General features: G+C 37.2%; 2 protein-coding genes across 5 annotated transcripts in view; one reads left to right on the top strand and one right to left on the bottom strand.

Annotated features, from left to right (window-relative positions):
• LOC311084749 (uncharacterized protein) overlaps positions 1-18648 on the bottom strand; it is a 55862-nt gene extending 37214 nt beyond the window's left edge. The window contains exons 1-7 of one of the 3 annotated variants that reach the window (XR_014606586.1): positions 18462-18631; positions 17786-18115; positions 17127-17465; positions 16298-16417; positions 16153-16178; positions 11811-11901; positions 3323-3365 (exon numbers count right to left, since the gene is read on the bottom strand). Coding sequence is in view for 1 of the 3 variants with exons in the window: in XM_084116996.1 (XP_083973122.1) it covers positions 11896-11901; positions 16153-16178; positions 16298-16417; positions 17127-17465; positions 17786-18115; positions 18462-18513 (873 nt within the window). In the remaining 2 variants the exon portion in view is untranslated. Of the gene's footprint in view, positions 1-3225; positions 3366-10051; positions 16179-16297; positions 16418-17126; positions 17466-17785; positions 18116-18461 lie in introns of those variants that run through there. The other 2 variants (XR_014606585.1, XM_084116996.1) reach the window with 2 other exon arrangements.
• On the top strand, positions 1004-6214 carry LOC311084753 (SLAM family member 9-like). Of its 2 annotated transcripts, none has more exons than XM_084117011.1 (6): positions 1004-1815; positions 2401-2733; positions 2896-3186; positions 3284-3397; positions 3867-3934; positions 5221-6214. In XM_084117011.1, the coding sequence occupies exons 1-6, from the start codon at positions 1776-1778 to the stop codon at positions 5302-5304; spliced, it is 930 nt and encodes a 309-aa protein (XP_083973137.1). In that variant the 5' UTR covers positions 1004-1775; the 3' UTR covers positions 5305-6214. The 2 variants fall into 2 exon arrangements, with proteins under 2 accessions (XP_083973137.1, XP_083973138.1); XM_084117012.1 differs by having other exon boundaries at positions 1713-1815; positions 2351-2733.
• Positions 18649-19167: the final 519 nt, after the last annotated feature.

Below are 19167 nucleotides of genomic sequence, written 5' to 3'. Positions count from 1 at the left end.
ATCCGACACGGCCGCCTGGCCATCGCGAGAGTTTTTTGACATAAGTCAACATGACATCAGAGCAAGGCGGACCACACTCGACTTTATTGGCAAATTAGGTGAATGTGATAACTGCAATAAAATATAAATACAACATCAAAAAGTCAACCATTGATGGTTTGTGTGGATGTACAGTTGTCATAGTCAAAATGACAGCTAACAGTTCACCGAAAATGCTGATGGCTGGATGCAGGCCCGGACGTCGGAAAATGGCCACCTCCTCCGACTCCTGCCCCTTCATGCTATTGCCGATGGAAAGGCGAGTATCCATCCCCTCGACAAGCCCTCCTGCTCCACCGCCTCGAGAGTACTTGGCGGCAGATTCATTCAGCTCTGATCCAACTTGATGTCACTGCGACTTCCCCACAGCTGCGAGGGCTCTATGACAGCCGTTCCTCCTTCCTCCCGGTTTTTTGCCACCAATGAAGCGAGTTATAATAGTTCAGGGAAGAAGGAGCCGGGAACTTATGAATGTTTAAGGTAACTTCAATTCCCAAAGTTAACAAACAACAAAACTAATGTGGCAGCCACTCATGGACAACTTTCGAATGTAAACATAGTAAAACACAACATTAATGTCCCAAGCCATGTCCTCTCTCATCCTTCACTGTCGTCTCTACTCCATTTATCCTCCTGGAGCTCCTCTGTGAGAAACTCGAGGACATTGTGGCACGCAGGTGATGCTCATTAGCACTCGTGCCACACTGCCTCTAAACTCTTGGACGTCTTTAAAAGACTCTATGCTGTGAACTCCACATACTTTTGAAAACACAGCATTTCTTTGATCCGGAAAAGCACTCATTGTCAAAGTTGTAAACACGACGGCTTTCTTCTTCCATAAGGGGGTTTGGCATCACAGCAGCTTTGTTTCCAGTTGGACTAGTAAAGAACATTAAACATGTGTGGAATCTAAACAACTGAACTACAATAAAAAATTCTTGACCTGAAGATTTAATCTTTTTTTTCCTTAAGAATTGCTACTTTCTGCCATCATTTTGTTGTGGCTTTATATCACCGCATCTACGTAGTTACCCGTTTGGTGGTTTCCGCCTACTTGCTCCCACTTGGAGCACAAGCCCCTCCCACTGAGAGATTTCCGAGCAGAAGGGATGCCTACTTATCTTTTTCAACAGTAGTTTCTTATCTTGATTCAATGCATCTGTAGATTAAAGAGTCTGAGCTGTGCGTAGAAGCAGGAAAAGGCTCCTCACCAAACTAAACACACATGCTCTAAATACCCATTCTCTCTCTCACAAACAAGTCTGTCCACCAACAGATCAAACAACATTTCTGAAGACAACCGACCGCAGAGGTTTCAGGTATGACTCAAAAGCTGAACTTTAGTCAAGCTGGTAATGTGAGATGGTAGACAGTTTATGTATACACACACACACACACACACACACACACACAGACACACACACACACACACACACACACAGACACACACACACACACACACACACACACACAGACACACACACACACACAGACACACACACACACACACACACACACACACACACACACACACACACACACACACACACACACACACACACACAGTATCATACATTAGATATACATCTATGTTCAAAACAAATTCAGAGTATGTGTGTGTAAAGTAGGAGGGTCAAAAGATTCACACATGCACCAAATAACAGGAACAAGACAGTCTTATCAGACATTTTTATCAGATCAGAAGTTTCGCTGAAGAACTGAACAATATTTTTCAGATGTTTTTTTTGTTCTGTTTGTGCTGCTGCAGTCTGATGGGTAAGTAAAAAAAAAAAAAAAAACATTTTATGCTGCTACAGTTCAGATTACATTACATGTTGTACTTTAAATATATATTAGACCAATATCATGAGATTTACTTACTTTGAATTCCGGGTATCTGTGTTTAATTGGAATTTTAACTGGAAATTTCCAGGCCTTCTTTTGTGACATTTGTAAATTTCTCTCGCTCAGAAATCCAAAACCTCAATTGATCAGCTTTTCAAATTTCAAATGTTTTTTGTGGTTTTCAGTATTGTAATTTTCAAAGATTACAAATGCACACTCTTACCAGCAATTTCTCAAAAAGTATATTAAATATATCCATCAGAATTAAACTTGTACTTTCAAACTGTAATTATCATCATGCATTTATTTTTTTAAATATATTATTTTACTCTATAGTAGATAGGTTTAAAAAATAATAAAGAAAAAATCTTTACCTTTTTACCATCTTTACCTTTCAATTTGCTTTTGTATCTCTGCTGCTGCTCTGGATGTTTTCAGTTTTTTAAACAATGATTTCTGATTGCAGGCTTTGTAAATCAACAGGATTCTTAATCTGTCTCTCTTCATGTTCTTCAGGAGTGTTTGGGGGCGAAACAAATGAAATACAGTCAGTGTCAGTGATGGAAGGAGATTCTGTCACGTTAAACACTGATCTTAATGAAATACGTAACAGCACCATAACATGGCAATTTGGAGCTGAAAACTCTCTCATAGCTAAAATTAAAAAAAAGAAACAAAACTTCTCCACATTTGCTGTTCCTGATGGGAGATTCAGAGACAGACTGAAGCTGGACGATCAAACTGGATCTCTGACCATCACAAACACCAGAACTGAACATACTGGAGTTTATCAACTACAGATAATTGGAGCAAAACTGTCATTTAAAACGTTCAATGTTTCTGTCTATGGTGAGTAGAGATCACCAACCCTGGCTTCTACATTCTTTATGAACTATTTACATATTGAAATGTTTAATCATTTAAATTTTGAGATCACTAAACACTCACTCAGCACACTGATCCAAAAATTTGATTGTTGATTAGATTCATCCAGATTCTCATGTTTTCCAGCTCGTCTGCCTGTTCCTGTCATCATCAGTAACTCTTCACACTGTTCTTCATCATCATCAAATTGTTCATTGGTGTGTTCATCAGTGTTGAATGTGTGTGATGCGACTCTCTCCTGGTACGCAGGAATCAGTGTATTGTCCAGCATCAGTGTGTGTGATCTCAGCATCAGGCTCTCTCTACCTCTGGAGGTGGAATATCAGGATAAAAACACCTACAGCTGTGTGCTGAACAATCCCATCAGCAACCAGACCACACATCTGGACATCAACACACTCTGTCACACATGTGCAGGTACCACAGAACTGATGATATATGTGTGTATTTACTGACCTGATCTCTGTCTTCTGTTGGAGATCAGACTGATGCATTCACTTCTTTATCATTTCAGAACGGGACATGTCAGTGTCTCTGATAGTGTTGATCTCTGCTGGATCTCTGATGATTGTTGTTGCAGTCGGGATCTTCTGCATCTGCAAAAAACAAAGTAAAAAAGATCAAGAAGGCAAGTGTTACCTACAGCTTTTTTAAACAAGTACTATAAAAATATACTCTAAATCTTATCATTTTAGAAGTTAATGCCCATTAGTTTGTTTTTAATGGAAGAAACTGAAATTAAGTGGGAAGTTACTGGGTTTCGGTATATGTTTGCATATAATGTCACTGGGCCACATTCTTTACTCGTCTCTCTCACAAACTGCATCAAATTACACTGTAAATGCAAACACGGAAATACTTATGTACATTATTTCAATAATAACACAACTTTCTCCAGTTCATGAACATAATCTTGCATGTGTAAAGATTCAGCTTTCTGTTGGTGATCAAATTAACATCGCTATGAATGACAATGTGCTCATCGAAAATGACGTTTTTAGAACATTGTTCTGAATATAATTACTGCATACTCTCTGCTATAATGTCAAATTCATGAATGCTAATTAATCTTTTTATTATTATTAATATTTAAACAGATCCGGCTTGTGATGTAGAAATAACGTATGCTGAGACAATGAGCTACAGAGGAAATGCACCTAAACCGGTAAGATATTTTAATCTCTGCATTTAGTGTGTATTTTAGCTGCGAGTGACATTTTGATGTTTGCTTGTGCTATTGTCTGTATAATGATCTCACACACATTACACACAACAACATTAAATCAGATTATAAAATCAAAGCCATAACATTATCATTCAATGTCAAAACTTCACTATCGATACCTTTAAATTGTACAATTTTGTAAACTGTTTACAAAAATTGTAAACTGTAAAATCTAGTCATTAAACATGAAATACATTTAAAAGAAAAATCATTAAGCAAAATCAATTTTCACACACTTAATTTAACAAGACTAGAACAAGACCAAGTTAGTGTTGTCAGCTGCTAGCCCTATGGCATATTAGCATACTAAACATATTGTCATTGAATGATTGAATGAGACTCTTCGGCACAATGACAACCAGAAAAACAACAACTCAAAATCATAACAGAAACTTAAATCTCCATCACAACTGAACATTACACTAACAAGTCTATCCCTTTACTGGAAAACACATACAATAATGCTCACTCTCTACATTTGCAGTCCCATGCAAAGCATGAAAAATTATTCATGTAGTCCCAACATAAAATTATTAAGTTACCTTCTATTTGATTGTTAAGTGAATTAAGTTAACATTGTGTTTATTTTGAGCAGTGAACAGTGTTTATTTTGTGTATTTACAAAATCTCGCCAATGTCTCGCCATCCTCTGTCACACACCCCTCTCGAAATAAGTAAATTGATCAACTTCGTCCAGAGGCTGTTGGTCAACGTGTACATGTGTATATGTTGCGGAAAAGGTCAATGAAACGAACCAGGATGCCGTATGAGCCAACAATTTTACAAAGCGTGCCGTGAAGTACACTGTCGAATGCTTTTGTAGTCTGTTTTTAAACACTGTCTGTTTCTGTTGTAGTTCAACAGTTTGCTCGATAATTGTTTTTAATACAAAAATGTATTCCGAGCAGGATCGACAGTGTAATATTACTTAATTGATTTTAACTTCTGAAAGATTAACAATTTTGTGTCACCACTTGATGCCCAATGTAAAATTTGGTTCCTGAAGCAAACGACGAGAACTCAATCTAAATCTGCTTCATGTTAGCTTAGCAGTAAGAAAAAGTTAAATGTTTTATCAAATTACATTGCATCACTGTTATATACCCCCCCCCCCCCCCCCCAAAAAAAAAAAAGATTTCACATTGAATCTCAATCAATCTTGAGGATGCCACATTTTAAATATAATCATTTTATTGATATTATATCTTGTGTGATGTTTTTTACAGAAAGTTAAAGAGGAGGATCATGTGGTGTATACACAAGTCGCTATGAGAGAATCCCGAATCCAGAGAAGAACAAGCCTGGTTTGACCCATTGGAAAAATGTTATGTTTGACTCTTAAAGGAATAGTTCACCCCAAAATAATAATTATGACATAATTTACTTGCTCTAAAGCCATCCTAGGTGTCGATGCCTTTCTTCTTTCATTCAAACAATCATATATGCGTGTACAGCTGTTGCCGGAAGCCAGTGATTTTAGTGTATAAAATTTTAATTCTGGATATTTTTCCTCCTAAAACCCATTGCTTCGCTTCAGAAGGCATTTATTTACCCATTGGAGTCATGTGATTTACTTTTATGATGGATAGATGCACTTTTTGGAGCTTCTAAAACTTGGACAATTGCTGGAAGAGCTAGGATATTGTTTAATATAAATCTGATTGTGTTCGACAGAAAGAAGAAAGTCAAATACACCTAGGATGGCTTGAGGGTAAGTAAATTATGGGATAATTTTAATTTTTGGGTGAACTATCCTTTTAAAAGAATATCTACTGTAACTGAATGATCGAGGTAGGTTTCTTTTGACTTTTGATACTCTTTATTATGTAATTATTGCTTTTATGTCTACATTTGCACTCTATTTAATGTATATAATGTTATTTTACTTACCTGTGTGATTATTTTTTGTCATTTTACCCGTTTTGAGTTTTCTGGTAAATATGTGGAAATGAGAGCACAGTTACACATCATATTTAATTTATAGAGAACATTAAGTGAAAATCATTCAAAGAGGCTGTGTTTGTGTTTTGTATTGGGTATGTTTTCTGCTTTATACTATTTTTTTGTGTAATGTGATTTTTCTTTACATTATGTATGGCTCCTCTTCTTCCCTTTTTGTGTTGTAACTGAATGGGAGAGAAAACAAGGGCGATTCCCTCTCATAGAGGTTGCTTATTTTTGTCTTGTATCAGGGGAATAAAAGATCTATAGCGAAACGTTCGCCTGCTGTCCCGTGTCTAACTACACAACGCAGAATCAAGTGTTTTATAACTGGTGTCGCTGGCCACACATCACGCTTGGCGTCTCAAGCCGCTGGTTACACATTGAAAGTCTATTTTCAAACTTAAAAAAGATTTGACAAGCAAGAATAAACCTCCTTGGTTCTGGTGCATCAAGCATGCAGATTGAAGCTTCTAACTAACTCAACTAAATGAGACATACATGTAGCTACATCTAGAAAACAGATGCAAAATATTCACCAAAACAAGTCAAGCCTGTCTCATTTTGTACAGAAATGTTTTGATCTTTTGGGTGGACAAACAGCTTCATAAGCGTGCGACCACTGTAGGATGTTTATGTTTGAGGTGAGATAGCGTGCGCCATGCGGTTGAAGATGTTTCCATTTCTGCACTTATGAAGCTCACCATTTGACTTCCGCTCTGCACAGCTTTACAATGAAACTCATTCTGACAGATAAAAGATTCTATCAAATTAGACCGTGACATTATTTTGAGATCTTACAGTGTGAATGTGAAATAAGAAAATATCATACTTATATGTGAAATATTAAGATTGATGTTCAAGGGCGTATGCATCTCTATATGTCTCAATCACCGTATATACTCATGCTGTGGTCCTGTAGCTGCTAGTTTCTATAGTTCAATCCAGCTCTAGCAAGAGAAGAAAAAGTTATTTCTAGAAAGCTTCAACTATTCTTGATCTCACACCTTTAGTCTCCACATCCTGTACCTGTTTTATAAAGATCATATTAATCTCCAACACAACATTGTTTGGTCTTTGTGGGTGTGTAAACTGATACTGAGCTGTAAAAATCACGTGACTGATGACTCAATATTGAAACTTCCTTTAGCAATAGGGGAAAACACGAGTCTGTTTTAAGAAACATATTCTATACTTGAATGAATACATACATGGCTGTCATTGTAGAAAGATGCCTTTTGCCCACATTGTGTAACTAACAAGAAAGGGTTAACTGGCCATTTAACAAGACAAAACTTTACTCTTTTACACATTAAACCTGGTAAATTAATGTAAAACTACTAGATATATCTGCTTTTAACAGCTTTTTATCTTTTACTGTTAAATATACATGATCTAATTAAATGATCTAGGCAGACCCTTTAGTCCACAAAATTATGCCTTTGCCCAGCTAATTTTCATTTTTTATTAGTTGTGCTTGTGAAGCAAAGCATCTCCATTATTATCATCTTGCATGCTTCTTCATCCAAACATACTTCGAAAGCAGCGAAGAGTTGTAGTCCACAAAGTGCTCTCACACAAAGTCTAACCATATCAAACTTCTACCCGCTAAATTGTAGCATTCTTTACACGAAAAGTTATATAAAAAATTCACAGACAACATATGTTCACATTCATGGCAAAATTCAAACGGGACCAGAAAATAATTATTTTCTCCCATTCACTTGCATTGACGATTTTTCAACCTAGAGGTCCAGGGGGATTAGCGGAAGGGGCGGGACTTACCAGCTCTATAGTCTTTAGCCTCTGGCCAGAAAATCCTCAGATGACGCAATATGACGAATTTTGCGTCATCAGAGGATTTTTTCCAGACAAAAAATACATAAATCTCTTGTCTCAGGGGGATATGAGGGGGGGAAAGCACAGTAATTCGAAAATACTACAGGTTTTCTAGTAATACAAATCTTAATGCTAAATCCTGAAGTATCCCTTTAAGGTCTGGATAAATTAGATGGTGAGATGCCTGTTTGTGATTTGTCAGTTCTTGAAATCAATTTCACGTGTCAGGTAGAATAAATGGCATGCGTTTCTGGCGTGTTGTCCGAGGATAGGCTCTGAGCTCTGTATTTGGCCCGAACCCAGAGTAACCAGAAACTGTTGAGGAATGTTAGCGAGTTGACTGTATGTATGTATGTATGTATGTATGTATGTATGTATGTATGTATGTATATAGGCTTCCTCTCATGCTGATAGGATAGACGTGGTAATTGCTGATGATGAGTTGATTGGATAAATGGAATAAAGATTTGGCCGACTTTGACAGGGGCCAAATTGTAATATGGCAAGGCAACTGGGTCAGAGGATCTCTGAAACCGGAGGATTGTGTGTTTCTCCCAGTCAGCAGGGGTGAGAATATATCAACTGTGTCTGAGGAGGGACAATCACTAAACCGGCGGCGACAGGGTGTATTGGGCACCCAAGGATCATTGATACACGAGGGAAACAAAGGCTATCCTGTCTGGTCCGAGCCAACAGAACGTCTAGCACAGGTCTATCTGGGTATGGGGCTGCATAGCTGTAGTCTGTAGACCAATCAGAGTGACTATGATCAACCTGGTCCACCCTTGAAAGCACGCACAATGGGCATGTAGCATCAGAACTGAACCTTGGAGCAGTTGAAGAAGGTTGCCTTGTCTGACGACTCCCGTTTTCTTTTAAATCACGTGGACGGCAGCGTTTGTGTGCTCCATTTACCTGTGCAAGTGATGCATTTTGGGACGATGACGAGCCTCTGGAGGGAGTGTGATGCTCTGGGAAATGTTCTGTGGGGAAACCATTGGTCCAGCCATTCACGTGGATATAAATTTGACACATGCCACCTTCCTAAACATTGTTAAAGAGCAGGTACACCCCTTCATGACTATACTGCTCCCTGGTGGAAGTGGCCACTCGGCAGGATAATGACACTGCACACACTGTTCAGGAATGGTTTTGGTCATGATGAAGAGTTCAGGGTGTTTCCCTGCCCTCTAAATTCCCCAGAACTCAATCCAAATGAGCATCATTGGCCAAACCAACAAGTTTGATCCAAGATGGCTCCACCTCACAACCTACAGGACTTGAAGGATCTGCTGCTGACGTCTTGGCGTCAGAAATCAAAGCCTTCAGGGCTCTTGTATAGTCGAGGCCTCAGTGGGTCGGAGCTCTTCCTTGGCAGCAGATGTGGAGGACCAACAGCATACTAGGCAGATGCTCATAATATTTGGCTCATCGAATCAATGACACCACTGACCTTTCATATTTACTCAAGGTTGAATCGGTAGAAAGTTGAACAGGTACACATAAGTTAGTGGAAACAAGTCAAAATTACACATTCATGGCAGTTATTCATCATATTCAACTATATGCTGAAATTAACCCTTTAGAGAAAACATGTATGCTACTTCATTTATAACTGTCATATCAAAATATATGATCAGCTACTGTGTGTAAACGAGTAAAGACCGTTAGAGTAGATAGAAGGTGCATATCTTACTTAAAAACAAAGACAAAACATCTATAAAGCACTCGTTTACAGTTAAAGGTAAATTGTTTTAATCTGTGCATGGGCAGATAAAGCCTGCAGGCATGGATACTCACTCTGATCTTGATATTCAGAAATGTCAAACATCAATTGTAATAATTTGTATATTATATCATTCATTCAGTAACATTTGTCTGATAATTTCAAATTCTCGTTGTTTTCCTGTTATGAATCTACTGTTGTCTTACTGTTTTCCTTACAATGAAAATTTGCCTAAAATTAAGGATTAAGTACTTTCGAATTGAAATATCAGTGTAATATAGTAATATTTTGAGATTTTTTTATGTTTTTGGTTTCAGACAAGTGTAAAGAAAACATCCAAAATACTGTTTATTTTATTGCACTTCATTTGTGTCTGTAAATTTCAATTATAAGACAAAAATTTTAAAGTCCATTTTCTCAAAATGACCCACTTCAGTAGAACTTACAGGTACTTACTGTAAAACGTATGTAAGGTTTTGACTTGTTAGGGGTTATCAGTTTAGAACCCAAGGACCAGATGTTTGAAAGAAGACCCGGAGTCAGAATTATAAAAAATAGAAGAAAAGTTTTACTGAAGATAGTTTGCAGTTTCATCAGCAGAAGTTCAGCTTCAAGACTCACACAGGAGTTCGTAGGCCGCCCTCCTTACAGTTACACAGATCACAGCAGTTATACCATTTCCAAGGTCTAAGCTACGTCATTGCTTACAGGTTGAAAGATTCTGATAGACTAAGAAATTGATAAACATAGTAATTTTCCACACATATACAGATAGACTGAAGCATATCTCCACAGATTATGCCGCTGACACTCAGACCCTGAAGTTAGGCACGTCCTGACCTTCCAGGTCACAGATTTGGGTTGCTGGGTGCCAGCATGTCCCGAACAACAACTCAGTCAATCTCCAACAATGCCAGTGGTTCCTTAAGCTGTAAGCAAGAAGACTAACACACACACCGACACACAGCTTTTCCAAGGTTGGATTTGGCCAGGCTCTAACTATAAACAGGAGTCTCATCTCAAAACATCAAGATAATGCGTTCTTTCTCAAGGAAGGCTACATTTTAGTCTAAGTAAGGCTTTAACAAAGAAATGGTCCCTTAAACTATTGGCTTCAATGACCCTTATGTGTTTTAACATGTTGAAGACCTTTCTCAAACACAAAACCAGTCCCTATTTAATTTCTGGAAGCTGGGATGAATAGGCAAGCACTGTTACTGCATTCAGATATCAAATACTGACATTAAAGAATACATGAAAAGAACATTTCAGTGATCACACTGGTAACTTCTATAACAAAGTAAAATCTTTTTAAAAATAGATTTAAAAAGTAAAAATTTTAAAACACATTTTGTAGACTGTCTTTGGTTTACTACAGTTTTAAGGAGAAAATACTCAGCAATGTTTACTGATGAATTCTCACATGGTTTGTCTTTTTGCATTAAAAGCACCAAATAGACATGTAAACAATACAAAGTTTTAAATAATACAATTTCACCCATTGTGTTGAAAAACTTTTAAGACCAATAATACTATGTGACAAAATCAATAAACTCAGCACAACAATAATAAAAAAAATGACTGCATAACACATCACACCTTCTCACATGACGTCATAAATGAAAGAACCCGTCAGCTAAATAAACTGATGAAAACTTAAATGCTACAAAGGTTTCGTTTAGAAACACGTTTGGCGAATGTTCCAAATGTTTGTGTGGAAATCGTGCCGTAACATCGATCACATGAAGTATTTCATTCATTCAACAACAGCCGTATACAGCCAGGTACAGACATGTAACATATTAAATAATAGACTATAAAATAAATCAGCAAGATAGTATTAATGCTTATGTGGTTCTGCTTTAGATTGTGGATCTATAAAAAAACAATCTGTTCATAGTCAGTCAACCAGTTTTTATTTTTTTTCTTTCCCTAATGGTTGACCAAAGGCACCTCACTGGTTAAAATAATAAAACGCTACATTTGCAACATAACAATATCAGCTTTTTTTCAGTAAATTCAACAACGATAGCAGTAACACCTACAGTATCAGTAGTACAAACTCAACTCAGTCCCTGAATACCTGCTGTTTGACTCACAGAAGTCAAATCAAATTGAAGAAAAAAACATATTTGTGAACATTTGTGGGGGTTTTCCAGTAAGCATGTTATGTGACATATTTAGATTTACAGATATGCAAATACACTGCTCAAAAAAATTAGCTCTCAACTGCTCTCATTTTCCATTGCCTCTTCACATTCCTCTTCAATGAAAGTACCAGTGTAATAAATGGTTATATTGGTGTCTTACTGTCTCAGGCTGATTAGAGGACGTCCCATCAGTAGTGTTTAACAGTATGTCCTAGCCTCATACATCTCATGGGCAGAAGACATCACTACAGCTGATGACACACAGACAAGGAATTTCACATTTCTTTCAGTGTTTGCAGAATATACAATAGTTTTATTTTCCTACATATTAAACACATTGTGTAAGAGCCATTGAATGTTGTTGTAATTCCATTGTTGGACACAGGGTGGAGTGTAATTTGTATAAAGGTAGCCCCAGAGTAAGAAAATCAGGTGTGGGTATTGGAGGAAGGTTATATAATTGGGTTATGGACTTTTTAACAGGGAGGAAAATTAAAGTTAAAGTTGGATCAGAGGTATCTACAGAATTTAATGTAGACAATGGTATTCCCCAGGGGAGTGCAATTAGGCCGATACTGTTTAACATAATGATTAATGATATTTTTTCAAAAATGGATGGATGCATAAAAACAGCACTATATGCGGATGATGGGGCCATTTGGATGAGAGGAAAGAATGTGTCATATGTATTAGGTAACATAAGAAAAGCAATTAGGGAAGTAGAGATGTGGTCATATAAATGGGGAATCAAGATGTCGACAAGCAAATCTTGTTATATGATGTTTACAAAGAGTGCCATGTTGAAAGTTTAACATTATATGAGCAGACAATGGTGAAAGTAAATGAATTTAAGTATTTGGGACTATGGTTTGATAGTAGGTGTACATGGAAAACGCATATTAAGCACCTAGAAACTAAATGTAAAAAAGTTATTAACCTGATGAGAGCTGTGGCTGGATGTGACTGGGGTGCAGAAAGGCAGTCGTTAATTAACATCTATAGGGCTTGCCTGAGGTCATCAATAGACTATGGTTGCGTAGTTTATGGTGCAGCAGCAAAAACAATATTGGAAAAAATTAATAGATTACAGTATAGAGCATTACGGGTATGCACCGGAGCGGTTAAGACAACCCCCATTAATGCTATACTCATAGAAGCAGGAGAGATACCACTGGAGTTGAGAAGAGAGAAACTGGCGATGGTGTATTGGATTAGATTGAAAGTAAGTGGGAAAGAAAACCCAGCAAAAGAAACAATTCAGGAATGGTGGGAGTATTCCAAGTTTCAGGGGCTTGGTTTTGGATGGACAAGAGAAATGAGAGTGAGGGAATATGAAATGGAAGCCTTAAATTTCACCACGGCCAATCCAGTTAGTAGAATTCCACCATGGTTCTTTCCAGAAGTAAAGGTTGATATTAATATATTGGAAAAGAAAAGAGAATGGAGAATGGAGGAAATAGGAGTTAAAACAAACCTTTACATAAGAAACAGTTACTATAATTATTTAAAGATTTATACAGACGGATCCAAGAATAAACAGGAATGTGTGGGAGTTGGAATATATATACCAGAATTTAAAATCCATTTCTCCAAAAGACTATCTGACTGGTTATCAGTGTACACAGCAGAAATAGTAGCAGTCATTATTGCACTACAGTGGGTTGAAGAGGTCAGACCTGATAGGGTGGTACTGTGCACAGACTCTTTGGCCGTAATTAAAAGTATTCAGGCAGTAACATCAATAAGAGAGGATCTACTAATGAACTTTTTAACAGTTTATTTAGATTACATCGGGGTGGTATAGATATTCAGTTTTGTTGGGTGCCAGCACATGAGGGGGTTAAAGGGAATGAGATGGCAGATAAACTGGCCAAAGAGGCACTGCTAAAAGTAATTATAATAACAATTCCACTAGGAAAAGGTGAAGGCAAAGCAGTGGTTAAAAGGAAAGGTCTTGAAATATGGCAGAAACGATGGGAGGAAGACAGGAAAGGTAGGAGATTTTATAAAATACAAAAAAGTGTCAGTATAAAGAATTACATGGAAAAGACCAGGCGTGAGGAAATTGTAATGACAAGACTGAGAGTGGATCACACAGGGCTGAATGGCACATTATTTTTAATGGGGAAAAGGAATAGTGAGAACTTTGAAAACTGTGGGGTTAAAGAAAATGTTGAACATGTAATATTGTACTGTACATTGAATGAAGTGGAAAGACAGGTGCTTAAAGATAAGGTTCAGGAGGCAGGAAGGGAGTGGAATCTGGTAGGGATACTGGGATCAGAAGGAGAAGGAATAAGAATCACTAGGAAGGCTTTATTTACTTTTTTAAAAGACTCAGGGTTATGGAGTAGAATTTAAAATGACATGATAATACACACTCCAGTACAGTAGGCGGCGGCATGCACCTAAACGTTGTTTGCAGTCCGCCATTAAATAAGAGAAGAAGAAGAAGAAGAAGAGAATCAGGTGTGTAATGGAGGGAAGCACATTTTTTGAGCGTGTCAGGACATGTGAGAGTGGAAGCAAACTTGTGGGATTTACTATGTGTTTGTGCATCAGAACTGTGAGTTTAATATGACATCTATCTACAAGCATTGTGATTAATAAAGTTGATAAACGCAGCAATGGACTGGAAATGTGTCTTTTGGATATCACACGCCTAAACAACCCTACAACACCTCTAATGACAAGATAGCTCTCTTATTGAATCTTCAGTGTGATAAACTGAATCACAGTTTCACCGTCGGTTCTACAATAATATAAAATGTTTCCACGCAATTGTCTGAAGCAGTGAGATTTAACATTGCAACATTTATCTTTCCTAAACAACCTGCACATCTAATAGTGTATTAGTGAGCATTAATAAGACAGCATTGATACTCTTCCTTGCCCTCTACATTAAGTTGCACTTTTTATTTTTATATTAATAAGATTATTTGAGATTGAATTTATGATTTATTATACTGGCCTCACATGTGATGATCTGCTGTTGATTGCCTATATTTATGATACACCCTGACCATAGACCAGGGCCGTAACAGACTATGGGAAATAAATATATGATATTTATGCCACTGTTCTTTATTATTAAATAAAACAGCACTGTCTTGAACTGGTCAGTTATTACAGGTGTTTCTATACAATGACTTTTGAATCAAACCACATAAAACACAAACATGTTGCAAACTCACAAATCAGAATCTGTTTTTTTTTTTTTAAACCACCCCTTACAATCCAAATAAAATTTAAATCAGATTTGGCCAATTCATTTCAATAGATGTAGTTACATGTGACTTTTTTTATTCCGACTGTGCTGCTAGTCCTGTTGAAACAGATTTTAGGGTCCATGTAAATGCAGCTGCTTGCAGGGTATTTGTGTATCCGATTGGAATCTGATTTATAATGAATCCCTGTTTACATCTGGTATTTAAGATGCGCTTTGTCCGATCGGATCACAAGCAGACGAGGGAGACACATTCCCGATTACACCTGGTGTTTTAATCCGTCTCTTTTGTCCACTTTCAACCACTTCAGTCCTGGTTTGTTCAAGGAGAGGGTCTATGGACGGGTAAATGTATGGGCGCAATTTACATATGGATGTGAAAGGAGACGACAGAAAAACAAACGGAGAGCATCAGCTTTAGTTTCTGCTCTGACAGACGCAAGACCAGCCAAACGCTGTGAGTGTGTGTTAGAAATCAGCAATGGGGAGAGAATATTGTGCTTGGTACGCTTTTCATCTTCAAACCAAACTTGGGTCTTCAGTCGACAGAGTTTAAATCCCGTCTGGCTAGTGCTCTTCACATAATATTTACACATTAGGTCAGTAGGTGGAGAGTAGACGGTCTTTTGTGGCTGTGTGAACACATTTGACCACATGAGTGTTTACACTACTAAAGCAATCCGGTTGATTGTGTTTTCGACTACCTCTGGAAGTGGTCCAAATTGGAAGCTCAAAACATTTTATACCCCATTTACACCTGTATTTAGCATCCGATTGACCAAAACGCATCTTAATACCAGTTGTAAACATGGCCTTATTGACTGTCCACATTTTAGCACAAAATTTATTCAGATCCGATTTGTGAGTCCCGTGGCGCTGTTTCGTTTTCCAGAATATCTGCATTGCTTTCTGCCGAAATGACGTTGCATTGTTAGGCATACGCCAAAAACAACAACAGCAACATAAAGGGGCTTGCAATACAGATATGGCCTTTAATTAATTGCCAGTCTCAAAGTTCAATTCCATTCTGTTACTTTTCAGTAACACGACCCTGTTTCTGCAGCGATTTTTCAGCATATTTTACGTGGCGTGAGAAAGTGGGAAGTGAAATTTGATCAGAGCGGTCAGACTGAAACGGATTTCCAGAACTGCGATTGGAATAGGATTTCAAACCATGTATGACTGAAGCTCAAAACCTGATTTGTTTGCCGTTCACACTTCACAACCTGATCGGATTTGAACTGACAGTCTGAAAGAGGCAATAGTATGATCTTACCTGATCATTGGGGGTCGATCCGCTATCTGTTTAATAATAATAACAAAACACACTTTGTTAATCAGAATAAAATACATATTTTCACATCTTACAATTATTTACACACAATTTCCATTTTGTTAAATCAGCTATATGTAATGCTCACCATTTTGTGCATGCTTGCGATAGTAAATCATACCAGCAGTTACAGCAGCAGCAACAACAAGCAGAACAGGAACAACTATTCCTGCTACAGCTCCTGATGATAAACCTGAATCTGGAACATCTAAAGATAGACAGACATTATTACTAGAGAGTGACTGATGATAACCAACGTTAACAATATTTTTGTCTGATATTTACACCTTTGTACTTTGGTCATCAATTGTATGACATGATGATTTAACTATTAAATGGCAGCATCTTTTAATAATACCAGCAACTAAGGCTACGTTTACACGTGGCCGGCTATTTTCATAAACGGACATTTAACCCCTCTTCGTTTTCAAAAATAGCATCGAACGAACTGTCAAGAGCATGCCAAACCTGTAGGTGGCAGTGTAACGAAAAGCTCAAGCCCACGTTAGCCAATCAGAATCCCAAAAAATAGTCGCAAACTGTGACGTCGCCTAAAACTCTGTTTTCTCAGTTTACATGCAAACGTGCAAACGAAGTTTTCCAAAATCTCCACTCCGGACGTAGTTTTTAGAAAGAATCGTTTTCAGACACGAATTCTCCGTTTGCGTGTACACGAAGGGCACAAACGAAGGGAAATGTCTCCGTTTTTTTTAAATAACCAAGTACGTGTAAACGGGTTCAAACAGTATCAACACTGTGTGCTCAAAAGGAAACATCATGTTCACAGAAAAACTAATTCTATGCATGTTTCATGTAATTTTTTTTCTTTCTAATTGACCACAATAAAAGGATTTACTAGATAGATGAAAAAAATAACTATATTTTAAAATAGCTCATGGGAACTAAATTATACTCACTAACAGTTACACCGAAGCGCTTCACACTGACAGCGCTGTTGATGTGACGAAGGCTGCTTCTAATCTGCAGTTTATATTCTCCAGTGTCTGTTGTTCTGGTGTTTATGATAGTCAGAGATCCGGTCTGATGATCCAGCTTCAGTCTGTCTCTGAATCTCCCATCACCATCTTCACACTGAACATCTGTACAGATCCTCTGATCTCCAGTGATTTCAGCGATGAGAATGTCATTAAAATACCACGTCATCACATCCTTTGGGTTTCTTACTACTCCAGGATCAAAAGTAACAGATTCTCCCTCCTTCACTGACTTTTGATCCTGTTCTGTAGCAGGAACACCTGAAACACAAACCAACAGATGATTGAAAACTAAACAACAACAATGGAAAAGCACTGTGGATACGAGTGCAATTTCTCATGCTCTTTAAAAAGTAAAAAAAATAAAATACATTGCTTTGCACACATTTTAAAATATTATTTTACATTCAATTCTTTAACAGTAAATATTTCAAATAGATTAACAATTTTTTAAACAAGTGTGAGTACACCGTATTAACTGGATTAAAATACAATAAGAGAAAAGAACACAACAGAATGTTGATTTGTGATTTAATTTAAAGCTATTAAACCTGCTTTAAAAAATTCATTAATTGACTCACCATAAACAGTAACATTGAAGATCTTTTCACTGATGCTGCTGATGCTGATGAGCTTCAGTTCATAAAGTCCAGAGTCTGTGGTTCTGGTGTTCATGATGGTCAGAGATCCAGTCTGATGATCCAGCATCAGTCTGTCTCTGAATCTCTCATCTCCATCTTCACACTGAACATCTGTACAGATATCACTGAGATCTCCACTGATTTCAGCTATTCGAATGTCATTAAAATACCATTTAATATCTTCTTGTTGCTTTGTTTCAACATAAGTGTGTAGAGTGACTGAATTTCCCTCCTTTGCTGACACTCCAATAATATCAGCATAGAAAAGAACTGAAAAAGAAATTAAGTTATTTATGCGCCAAACAAAAATAAACAACAGGTAAGTGCTGAGAAAATGTTTATCTAATGACCATCAAGGTTGAGTAAAGAAATTCGTCTGGATTTATAATGTAACATGATTGATTTACACATTCACTCATCAGACAAACATGAGTCGCATTAACTTAAAGCTGATTAACATCATAAAGCCAAAAAACCTAAGATAATCGTGCTTTTAATCACTAAACATTGTTTTTATTTTAGTAGGCTACTAGTTTGAAAACACGTGGGATGTAAATAGGCACTTTCGTTTTAAATCGTTAGCAGGCAGAGAGAGATTGTAACATAAATCTCTTACCATGGTCGAATAAAAACATTAACACCAAGAACACATTTAATCGATCCGCCATTTTCACACAAACATAAAATAAAAATAAATCACTTTACAGTCTAAATCTGCATTCTGCACGTTTACCGCGAAGCCCTAAGTTAACCCTCCCCCACCCTCATTCTTTCCTTTTCCTTCTCCTTCCTTGATACAGTATGGATCTTTTGCAAGTCTGATGACGCATGTTAACGTCATCAGCATCGTAAATCCTGCAACGTTTAATTATAATGTTTTATATTTATTAAAAATGTATGTGCATTTATAACTCTATTCTTTTTTTTATTATTTTACATGTGCATCAAACTACAAAAAGAAAAAAGAAAAAAAAAGAGTTAATGAGGGTGTTTTACCTGCTGTGGGAGTGACGGTAAAAAATCTGATTTCAAAATCAAAATAAATTGTGAATTAGAGTTAAATAGAGGATGAGATGTGAATAAATGGATGTGCCAGCAGCTGTCATAAGAGTATTAATTAGCAGTCAAATGTGGAAGGAATTTGATTGGAAAATGAAAATAAGATTCTTGAGTTCCATTGGTGGTTGCCAAATTTGATAGTTCTTCGCCATTTTCACAATGACAAAGGTGGGGGAGTAGGTGCATATATTGGGAATGTCCCAAAAGTGTATTGGCAGGGGGTTCAAATGGAAATTAGTAAAGTTTTAGGAAGAGATATACCA

The sequence above is a fragment of the Abramis brama genome, assembly GCF_963993115.1.
Source record: "Abramis brama genome assembly, chromosome: 6".
Taxonomy (NCBI): domain Eukaryota; kingdom Metazoa; phylum Chordata; class Actinopteri; order Cypriniformes; family Leuciscidae; genus Abramis; species Abramis brama.
Note: the sequence above shows the minus strand (reverse complement) of the source record. Positions and strands in the feature narration are given on the sequence as shown.

Excerpts from the sequence above, each read along its gene's own strand:
- LOC311084753 (XM_084117011.1), top strand. The coding sequence starts at position 1,776 with ATGTTTTTTTTGTTCTGTTTGTGCTGCTGCAGTCTGATGG. Across the intron at positions 2,734-2,895 it reads GTTCAATGTTTCTGTCTATG|CTCGTCTGCCTGTTCCTGTC; the intron begins GTGAGTAGAGAT and ends CATGTTTTCCAG. Across the intron at positions 3,187-3,283 it reads ACTCTGTCACACATGTGCAG|AACGGGACATGTCAGTGTCT; the intron begins GTACCACAGAAC and ends TTATCATTTCAG.